Raw genomic sequence first — 11,678 nt, 5'->3', positions numbered from 1 at the left:
CCTCTGTGGGCGTTTACGTGGAGCACGTGAAGGCGTCACGTTCGGGTCCGTTTAGCTCCGTCCGCTGCTCCCTGACAGTTGAAGAGGACACACCGAGGCACGAAGCAGCGAGAAAGACAAAATGAAGGACGTCAATATTCTGCGGATTCTCGTCATAATCCTGTGTGCGGTGGTTTTTGTTGCCGTTTTAGTCTTTAACGCTTTGGCCGGAGCGGGCAAAGGTAGGTGAAATATCGCTGTTCAAGAAGTGAGTTTCACAGAGCTCGAAAAAGATTAAAAACATAACTGCAAGACTGTTAAAACTGCACACGGTGATACATTCTCGGTGTTTTATTTCTGGTTTTAGTTTTCTTCCTTCACAAAAGCTGTATTTTCAGAAGTTTTGTTAACTGTTTACTGCAGCTGTTATGTCACCAAAGCATGTTACACCAACCAGTGAGCCGTCATTTCCAGGACTGCGTATTTACATAGCTGGTACTGCTAACTGGCAGGAGTAACAATAACAGCTCACAAACTTCCCACAGTTTGTTATAGTTATGAGAGGGGGCTCAAATTAACCAGTTATTAGTACGAAGTTTATATTATTTTTATCCTAATAAATAGTCTAAGTAAAGTGTAGGAATAGTGACTGTGGTATCCCTCCGCCCACTGGTTCTGCTGGACGGGAAAGATCCAACAGTGATTTATTTATTTTTATATATATATTCAGGGTGTGGCCGAGAAAATGCTCCGCTGGCCTCCCACATGGATAAGACTCATTTCCTTCCTCAGTGAGCTGGCAAATAGTAACAGTGTATCCACTTTTTTTCTATTTTAATCACAGTTTTTACTGTGATCAATTTGTTTTATGTAATGATAGATATTAAGTCATTATTTTAGAGATCTTTTAGGAGCAGCAGGCACTGTGATTCATGTAAAAAGTGTAAGAGCTACTCTGCAGCAGAGAAATGGTGAGCTTGAGACAAAGAGGTAGTCTAAAACGCACACGTTAAATTTAAGCCTGCCTTCTAAAATAGAAGTGCATTACATTAATGGAAACGAAAAGAAGTCCTTATAATTAGGACGCATTGATGTTTATACCTACGAGAGGTGATCCTGCATAGGTCACCAGTCCGTCACAGAGAAACGATCGTCCACATTCATGCTGACACCCACAGCCTTGCCTCTTACAGTCACGTCTTTGGACCGTGGGAGGAAAGTGGAGCACCCAGAAGTCACAGTGTTTAGGATAGATTTAGATTTTTTTATGGCAGGAGGTTGTTATGTGCGCACGCATCAAAAGGAGGAACACACGCTTTGTTATATGAATTGAATGCATATGTGTTTGCCAAGCCTTTTTGTGACTGACGCATAACTGAACATAATAATCAGCTGCTCCTGAAGTGAATCTCCTCCATCTTGGACTGCAGCAGGCCTCTTGTACTCCTTGTTCTGCTCTCGAGCCTCACTGTGGCAGCAGCTCTGCATCTGCTTTAAGTTAAGACTAAGACTTGGGAAGTTGTATAAACCTGAACATTGTCTCCCTGTTAACCTAAGATCTTTTCCTGTGAGGTGCTTTTTAAAGAGTAGGAGAGCCGTTCTCAGAATTCTGTAATGCTTTCAAAATGACAAAGTAAGGGTCAGTTTTTTTCTGTTGTAGCTTATTGTTTATCAGTGATTTTACTACTTAATAAAGGTCTTTATGTTTGAGTAGTTATAAAGGCTCAAAGGGAACATCTACAAACAAAATGAGGACTTTCTTTAGTTTACTTCGCATTTAAGATGTTGCTAATTTAACAAACAGTCCCAAAAAGTTGGAACAGGTAAATAAAAGTTTGGAAAAGTAAGTGGTACCAAAAAATACTGGAGGAACATTTTGCAACTAAGCATTTGATTGGAAACAAGTCTGTAACATGACTGGGTTTCTCAGATGTAAAGATGGGTAGAAGACGTTCATCAGTCAGTAAGCAGTAACCCTGCTGATCTGAGACATTTCTCTTTAATCCAGCTGAAGTAGTTCTGTTTTTCTGCATTTCCCCCTGTAACATCTAGTCACATCACATCAGTTTTCTTCCATCTTTGTGTTTGCTGCTTTGTTGCCCCTGTAAACAAACCAACTGGAATGCAAACTCCACCAGTGCACATTTGTTTATTCTCTCTGTCTGTTTTCCAGGTCCCTTTCATACTTCTACAGGAAATGTATCAGCCCGCTATGAGACAGGCATCACTCCAGCTGGCTGGACCTTCTCCATCTGGGGTGTTATCTATACCTGGCTCACCCTGATGGTGATTTATATCACTTCATACACATGCAGAGGGTAAGCTAGCATCAAAACACCTGGACTAAATCTAAACACACAGGATGAAACTGATATTTCTCTCTCTGTTAATAGATCCTGGGCTCAGTGTCTGCTGCCCTACGGCTTCCATATTTGCTGGCTCTCCAACATGGTGCTGAACATTATATGGCTCCTGCTGTGGGACGCAGAGTATGTCTTCATTTTATTTACTACTACCTGTTCTTATGCTTCTTTTGGCTGCTCCCTTTACGGGTCACCACATCGACCTCTTATCTCACCCTGTCGCCAGAGTCCCTAGATCCATATTCAATATCCTTTATCCAACATATCTATAATCCTTCTTCTATAAATGTCCTTGTCTCTCTATATTTGTCTCCAAAGTGCCTGACTGCCTATTCACTCTTCACCCTCTACATAGCTGCCTTCACTTCCTCCCTACTAAATATGCATTCATGAATCACTAACTTTCCATCTGTTCTCTTCTCTCTCTCTTATTTTCTTCATTTATGCACTCCTCAGAGTACTTTTCCATCTTCTCACAACATTCACTGCACTCATTAGTACATTTCCATCTCTATTCTTAATCACCCTAGTCAGAGATTGAGCTGGAAAGGATGTGCAGCAGGTTACCGCTCAGAGTCTCCTGTGCTCTTGTCTTTGCTTCTCTTTCAATTTGTCTCTTGCACACACCGTATATCTGCTATAACCCGATTGATCTAGGATTTTTTTGTTAGGCAAATATCAATATTTTGTGATTTTTAAAAACCCAATGAGTCCTTACCTTAATATGATGACAATACAGGTGTGATCTTGTGTTGTCGCTGCACTCATAGATTACTCATTTCCACACTGCCTGAGTCTGCTTGGAGCAGCTAGCTGTTGTGTTTGTGGCATTCCTAACAGGGAAGTTGCAGAGTGTGGTGAACAAACTCATAACACTCATAATGTAGTTGAACTTTTGGGGCTCTTGTCTCGCCTTTACTTTTAAGATGCTCATATATGCCATTACTGATTTATTGTTGGATGGCTAATATCAGCTGATACATTATCTGCTGTTTACAAGAGCTCCAGCCCATCCAGTATGAATATCTTATTCTACATATTTGATTTAGCACTGCATGTCTTTCCTAATGTACCTCAGCAGTTATCCATTTGTGGCTTTTGGCTCCACCCTGGCTGGGTTCTGCTTACTAGGAGTTTAATTTGTTTTTACTATTTTTCTGCAGCACAGTACAAAATTGAAAACTTCAAGACTGTTAAATTATACATGTGGTCGTATCAGAGACATAATAAGAAGGAATGGACCCTGGAGTTAAAGTTTAGTTAAAGAGAAAAAGGTTTAGCAAGAGCAGCACATGGTTTAAATTGTTCCACGAGCTTCATGAGGTCGTAAACTGGAGCTTTTTCAACATTCCTGAAGTAGTTCTCACATATGCTGAACACTTGTTTTTTCTCACTTGTGCGTCTCTCTGCACTCAAGTTCATCTGATACACTCTCATCACCCTGCTGGTGGGTTAGACCTCGCAGGTGTGTTTTGGCTCGTTGTGCTCTTGGAAAAACAAATGATGGTTCCAGACCAGGTGTGTCTGTGAAGACTGGAATAAATTCCACATGTGTTACTAGCAGAGCACGAGCACTTGTAGGACGAGCTGTTCATCCAGACTGAGTCATGCAAATAACTGGAACTCGTTTGAGCCAGAACTGAAGTTATATCTTTGATGATGGCTCCAAAACAGTGGTTCCTCTGTATCGGACTTTGTAACACTTGGCAACCAAACAAAAATTCAGACAGGACAATTTAGGATGATCATCCTATACTGTGAATACTAAAAAAACAATAGTCAGTGCAGTGCAGCATGAAATGATGTGCCGTTCCAGCCACCATGGAAAAGAAAACATAATAAATAGTTCTCACGTTTCGTAGTTCTCATGTGGCACAGCGGTACTTGCAGTAAACATACAGTACTGACAAAAGCCTTTTGCACAGTACACATGCATCTACCCCTTCAGTTGACTCATCCACTGTTTGCTGAAGCCTCATCAGAAATGGTCTCAGTGGAAAAGTGGCTGCCAAGAAGCCATTCTTATGAAAGGAAGAGAAGGATGACATATGCCAGATTTCACAAGAACTAGACTGAACTGGTCTGATGGAGTGGTGAATCCAAATCCAAACTTGTATCCAAGTTTTTGGTTCAGCTCATTATCAATATGTATGGAGGAGGACAGGAGAGAGGTATAACAATGAGTGTGTACAGCCACCTGTAATCTCTATTATGGTTTGGGGCTCCATTTAAGCCGGTGTTGCTGGGAATCTTTTCCAAATTGATGGAATTGTGAACGTAGAAATGTGTTCACAATGTGCAGATTTTGATCCATCAAGTAATACCATCCAAAAAAATCATGTCATTGGCAACGACTTGATTTTTCATCATGGAAAGAATCTGAAACACACTCCCAGTAGATTAAAAACATACCTGAACAGGAAAAACACACAGATTGGCCTGCCTAGAGCCTGGATGTCAACATTACTGAAGCAGTGTGGAATCATTTGGACAGAGAACAGAACAAAAGGCAGAAACATCCAAAAAGATTTAAGTGTCCTTAAACATGAAGATTAAAGATGGCCAATGGCCATAACAGGCATTGCCTTTAAGGCTCATTAGAAATGTACAGACTGTATGCATGCACGTTTCAATAAATCACCATACTTAGTGATAAAGATTTATTATGGATGTGCAAAGAATCATACTGATAGCTGTGCCAAAGTATGCTACAGTGGGGCAAAAAAGTATTTAGTCAGCCACCGATTGTGCAAGTTCCCCCACCTAAAATGATGACAGAGGTCAGTAATTTGCACCAGAGGTACACTTCAACTGTGAGAGACAGAATGTGAAAAAAAAAATCCATGAATCCACATGGTAGGATTTGTAAAGAATTTATTCGTAAATCAGGGTGGAAAATAAGTATTTGGTCAATAACAAAAATACAACTCAATACTTTGCCAACAAAGGTTATGTTACAATAACAGAGGTCAAACGTTTACTATAGGTCTTTACCAGGTTTGCACACACAGTAGCTGCTATTTTGGCCCATTCCTCCATGCAGATCTTCTCGAGAGCAGTGATGTTTTGGGGCTGTCGCCGAGCAACACGGACTTTCAACTCCCGCCACAGATTTTCTATGGGGTTGAGGTCTGGAGACTGGCTAGGCCACTCCAGGACTTTCAAATGCTTCTTACGGAGCCACTCCTTTGTTGCCCGGGCGGTGTGTTTTGGATCATTGTCATGTTGGAAGACCCAGCCTCGTTTCATCTTCAAAGTTCTCACTGATGGAAGGAGGTTTTGGCTCACAATCTCACGATACATGGCCCCATTCATTCTGTCCTTAACACGGATCAGTCGTCCTGTCCCCTTGGCAGAAAAACAGCCCCATAGCATGATGTTTCCACCCCCATGCTTCACAGTAGGTATGGTGTTCTTGGGATGCAACTCAGTATTCTTCTTCCTCCAAACACAACGAGTTGAGTTTATACCAAAAAGTTCTACTTTGGTTTCATCTGACCACATGACATTCTCCCAATCCTCTGCTGTATCATCCATGTGCTCTCTGGCAAACTTCAGACGGGCCTGGGCATGCACTGGCTTCAGCAGCGGAACACGTCTGGCACTGCGGGATTTGATTCCCTGCCGTTGTAGTGTGTTACTGATGGTGACCTTTGTTACTTTGGTCCCAGCTCTCTGCAGGTCATTCACCAGGTCCCCCCGTGTGGTTCTGGGATCTTTGCTCACCGTTCTCATGATCAGATGATGAGTTCAAACAGGTGCCATTCATACAGGTAACGAGTGGGGGACAGAAAAGCTTCTTACAGAGGACGTTACAGGTCTGTGAGAGCCAGAGATTGTCCTTGTTTGAGGTGACCAAATACTTATTTTCCACCCTAATTTACGAATAAATTCTTTACAAATCCTACCATGTGAATTCATGGATTTTTTTTTGCACATTCTGTCTCTCACAGTTGAAGTGTACCTCTGGTGCAAATTACTGACCTCTGTCATCATTTTAAGTGGGGGAACTTGCACAATCGGTGGCTGACTAAATACTTTTTTGCCCCACTGTAAATATCAAGGTGACTATGTAGGGCTGCTCAATTAATCGAATTTTAATCACGATTACGATCTGGGCTTTCAACGATCATTAAAAATGACGGAGCCGATTATTAGCCCCTCCCTCATTTATCCGCGACACCTTAAAGGCCGGTCCGTGAAAATATTGTCGGGCATAAACCGGTCCGTGGCGCAAAAAAGGTTGGAGACCGCTGATTAAGAGGACCCGAGGGAAGCTCGGAAAGCTAAGCAGAAGTTATTTGGAGAGTGACTGCCGTTGGTTGAAAAGAGTTTAAAAAAAAACAACTTCAGTGGTGTTGCACACTATTTTATATTATTTTTTTAAAGTCATTGTTAACCCTTTAAAGCCGGTCAGAGCAGCACGCTCCGTTTTGTGCAACTATTTTTAAATCCCTGTAGAACCGGAACCGTGTAAGCTAGCGCAATAATTTGTTTTGCATATGAAACCGGAGGAGTTGTACTTACATCTGATGCCATCAGCTTGTCCTCGGTCACGGTTTCCTTCCACATAAAGCTTTGCAAAAATTGCATAAAAAGCTCTTGCAGCAACAAAAACATAATATTCCAGAAACACGCTTTGCCGATCCGATCAGCTGTTAGTAACACTTCCTACATTGAAACAGATGTCAGCGCGAACTGTCGCATGTCCGCCATTTCCTGCTCGAAACTGGAAGTGACGTCATTTTCGCGGAAATTGTAGTTTTTTTACTCGTAGGCCTTAAAAACCTATACTGGTCATGTTTGACTTTTCTGAATAGTTTCTGGGATGCTTAGAACTCGAATTGCACTGCTGGAAATAGTTTATTTTGATGCACCTGCTGTTTTCTTTGCAAATTTGCATCATAGGATTGTTTTTTCGTTTTTCCTGCAGTATATAAAAACTGGTGTATCTCCAAAATAAAACTATGAAGACACTCAAAATAAATTTCCTGTTGTTGTAAACTATTTTTTGCAACTTTTTTGTATTTAAAGTTTTGAGGGATAAACCTCTTAAATTTCTCCAAGTAGATATTTTACAAATATGTAAAAAAAAAAAAAAAAAAAAAAACGATTTTCAATTTTTTTGTAGTTTATTGCACTTTTTTGCAATTAATGTATTTACTATGGACTTAATGCATACATATTATTAAAATATGGGCTATAACAGTTGCATAGCAAATTGAAATGCTCCCACAAATGGCACTACAACATGTAAAAAAATAATATGAGCTCTGGCGGATTTGGTTCTATAGTAGGTCTTAAAGGGTTAAATAAATATCGTCAAATAATCGAGATCTCAATTTCAGTGAAAATAATCGTGATTATCATTTTTGCCATAATCGAGCAGCCCTATGACTATGCATATCTGCAGAAAGGCAAATAAATATCCTTTGAGATCTTTGTGAATGGAAGCATTTATGTTAGTTTGTGAATAATGAGTAGTGCATGAAATAAGAATGACCAAAATGTAGTATAAATAATATGAATATGCAAATAATGAACATGCAATTATGTACTGAAAGCTCAGTTTGCCTGAAAGTCACTGTGGTAAATTATGTTCAGTTACTACAATGCGGACACACCATTCAGTTAATAACAAAAGGAATTGTTGCCCCTTTGTCAGCTCTGTCTCTCTGATGTCTGACCTTGTAACTTAATAATCTGTACTTTATTAATCACATTCACTCAGTTAAGCAGTGGGCAGCCACCAATCCAGTGCCTGGGGAGCAGTGTGTAGGGACAGCACCTTGCTCAGGGTAGCCGTTCAGTGGACTTGAACTCCCAACCTTCTGATCATGGGGTCACCGCTCTACCTACAGAGCTGTTTCTGCCCCCTATTTATTGCATTCATTGTTTCTTTCTGTTTCTCTGTCTTCCAGGATGATGCTGGCATCTTTGGTCGTTTTAATCCTGATAGCGGTTTCCGGCTACAGCGCTCTGTTCTTCTGTTGCTTTGCCACAGATTATTATGGACTCTGGTTACAGACATACCATCGCAAAGACCTGACCTTTCTCAGAGTACTGGTAGGACACAGTCAGTGTGAAAATTTCTTTGATTTTTGCATATTCGTCACACTTTAGTGTTTCAGATCATCAGACAAATGTTTATATTAAAATACCCATGGCAAATATGTTTTTAAAAAAAAGAAATTAGGAAGGGGGCAAATACTTGTTAGATGAGTGTCAGCTCTGTCCCCAAAAGGCAATAGTAAGAAACTGTTTGTCTCATTTTCTTTTTTTCAGGTCCAAAATGGTTTGGCTGTCTATGCTACATGGACTTCTATCGCCTCTCTGATCAATTTCTCTGTAGTTCTCCACCTGTGGGGTGTGGATAAGAGCACGGCAGCAACTGCGTCACTGTGCATCCTGTTTGCAGAGGTGGTGGCATGGTAAGCTCTGATTGGATGAGGTTCAGGCACAGGGATGTGGGAGCTAACAAGAAATTACCTTGAAGATAATTTCTATGATCAGGGAGACAGAAGAAAGTCAAATATAGATTCACCAGTTAAATCTGATTTTTTTTTTTTTATATAAACGAAAGCAAAGGTTTGCTTTGCCCTAAAATTCACCCTTAAGAAGCCACTTAAATTATGTGATCTCCCTCCATCTTTTGTGACTCTAAAAACCCCAAAACACTGATGGTGTAAGAACGACACGCATAACTGAATAAAAGTCTGTGAGAGAATCTCCAAACAGTTTGTTTCAACAGTAAACAGAAACACTGTTTGATGATGGCAGGTTCATTCTGGAGAACTGGGTGCTGGACCGCTGGGTGCGCAACATCCTCACAATCTACCCGGTGGTGATCGTGGCTCTGGTCGGAAACGTCTACAAGCACTTCAACCCAGCTGATCCCACTCCAAACGCCATCTTTATGGGTGAGTTCAGCAATACTTATTTATCAATAATGATTATTAATGAGCTAGTATTTTTTGTTTGGTTTGGTTTGGGGTTTCTGTTCCATTTGAATATTATACGGGTGTTTCATGCATGGAAAAGCTGCTTTCTCCACTGAAATGCTGCTTATGAACTACTAGAAATGTGTAAACTTTATAAAATAGTGAATCTGTTTTTGTCACCCCTGAAACACAAATATAATAAACTTGTGTCACAAGAATCATCAGTTTATTCAGTGAACAGAGGCAGAGAGGAGTTCAGTTAATTTAATGTCCAGCCTTGGCCGACCTAACCACTAGCTGCCCTGCTTGTTTTCTCTCTGCAGTTGTGCTGTTGGTCGTGGCGTGCATCCTTTTCGTGTCCAGATTCTTCACGGTGCTCTGGAGGAACAAGTGGCGCCCCCTCCACTCCCCGGGCTCAGCACGGCTAATGGTGTCACCCCTCGACGGCAGGACGTTCAGAGTCCTTTCTTAAACGAAACTCGTGCCTCCCCAGACCCACTGAGTTACATGTTCACACCACCTCCACAGTCATGTTTGAAGGTAGATCTAAATGTTAAACAGAGTTTATCTGTCAGCATGGGGAACAAATGTATTTCTTCAGTGGAAGAAAGAGTCTGCACGGGAAGGCAGGAAACCCACAAATCTTTTCTATCTGTTCTTCAGCTGTACTGAAGAAAATAGAAAATAGAAATACCGTCTTTAAAATACTTTAAATTCTTTTAAAAACTACTACAACTATTTAATACACTGCTTAATTTTATCTTAATGTACTTTATTCATGTATTTCAGTGTTCCCCACTCACACACTTTAGTTTGCAGGTTTATTAGTGGTTCCCACAGTATATTTGGCAGCTCATTTTTGATTTCTCTTTTGTTTTAGTTTTTTATCCATCTGAGACAAGTTCACACTCCATGACTTCATGATCTCTGTGCTCTTATTTTGAAAGTTCGATCACTGCTAAATAGGGATGGGTATGGTATTGCACCGGTTCTGACATAAACGGTAGTAACCAGACCGAAAAGCAGCGCACATTTTGGTGCTTTTTTTTTTTCCTGAAATGTCATACATCTGTTTGTCCTGACAGATTCTGGTCCTGAAATCAGGACGAGAAACTCCAACTCCAGCTTCTTGGACTGCAGATAGTTGATGTTAGCTGGGTATCATGAACCTTTTTTTTTTTTTTTTAAATTTAAAATAAATAAATAAGATTGTAGTCATACCAGAATGCCAAAACACCCGGCCATACTAAATGTGTGTGGGGAAAAACTTCATTGCATTAGATTCATGTTTTATATTCTAAGACTGTTTGTTATTGCACTTGTATTTGCTTTTGTACATGTATATCAATGCTGTGGCACTAAACCTCACTGTACAGTATGATGACGTTTGACAGTGGAACTTGACTAACTCTTCCTGAAGCACTTACAGTTTTGTTGACCTTGAACGTTGAAATAAATAAATGAATGCAGCCTCTCTTGTCTCCTGACTCTTTCAGTGCATGTAGAATCAGGCTCAGCAGGGCTTTATGTTCTTTGTGTTCGGCTGCTCCTGTCTGATCCACTCAGCTTGATCCACATGCGTTTTCCTTGGTGCTTAGAATGTTTTTCACTATTAACACATCCACATTTGATTCATACACTCGGGTCTGTGAGTACAGTCTGTTTCTGATTGGCTGCGCTGTGATCCCAATGAGGCCCTGATTTAGTGGGCGGAGGTTAAGATTTAAGATACTAAGTGAATCTTTCCAACAACGCTCCGTCTCCTGGTAACTCCTGTGTTATTATGTTGTCTGGCTGATATTGTATGGTAAGACTTACCATACAATATCAGCCAGACAACACTTACCAGGTAAGTGTATTGCTGGTTTAGTTGGTGTAACCTTCTGTTTCTCATGAGGAAAGAAAACCATGTTGTTTTTAATTCCAGCGTAAAGTTTTTACAAATACTTGAACCAGCTCGACTGACTCTGCATGTGTGCAACATGTCTGGTTCAGTCCCTGTGGGTGGCATCTCTGCCAATCTCTCATAAGGGATTTCCTGTGTTATGTACTTTGGCAGTAGCCACAGCCATTGTCACATCCTCCAATTATTAAAAAGGTTGGAGATAAAATGCCTCTCCACCAGCCTTTCCTGAAGTTGTCTTCCAAAACCTGATTTTGAAGTCCCCCCCTTCTTCAGAACAAAGCCACTTTCACAGCACACACTTCTGCCCCACACAGGCTGAGCAGCTGTGGAGTTCTTTGAATGCAGCTCCTATATTCGTTAGTCTGCTTTCAAATATCAAGCAGAATATTGTGATTGCCTCAACCTAAACCCATGTGTATGAAGGGAATACAGAGCTGAGGAATAATTCATTCAAACCAGTTAACAACAACTGCCATCTCAATGGCAAAG

General features: G+C 40.8%; 1 protein-coding gene across 1 annotated transcript; it reads left to right on the top strand.

Annotated features, from left to right (window-relative positions):
* LOC146705450 (uncharacterized) lies at nucleotides 1–10,757 on the top strand. The gene is made up of 7 exons (XM_085463106.1): nucleotides 1–221; nucleotides 2,153–2,297; nucleotides 2,373–2,468; nucleotides 8,264–8,408; nucleotides 8,628–8,773; nucleotides 9,123–9,262; nucleotides 9,607–10,757. Exons 1-7 carry the CDS (start codon nucleotides 122–124, stop codon nucleotides 9,753–9,755), a joined length of 921 nt encoding a protein of 306 aa, XP_085319232.1. The 5' UTR covers nucleotides 1–121; the 3' UTR covers nucleotides 9,756–10,757.
* The last annotated feature ends 921 nt before the right edge of the window (nucleotides 10,758–11,678 follow it).

This window comes from Copadichromis virginalis, linkage group LG7, assembly GCF_057382275.1.
Source record: "Copadichromis virginalis isolate Kocher_CV1m ecotype Utaka linkage group LG7, C_Virginalis_male_GT1.1, whole genome shotgun sequence".
NCBI classification, from domain to species: domain Eukaryota; kingdom Metazoa; phylum Chordata; class Actinopteri; order Cichliformes; family Cichlidae; genus Copadichromis; species Copadichromis virginalis.
The sequence above is the reverse complement of the archived record's forward strand: the minus strand, read 5'-3'. Positions and strand labels throughout refer to the sequence as shown.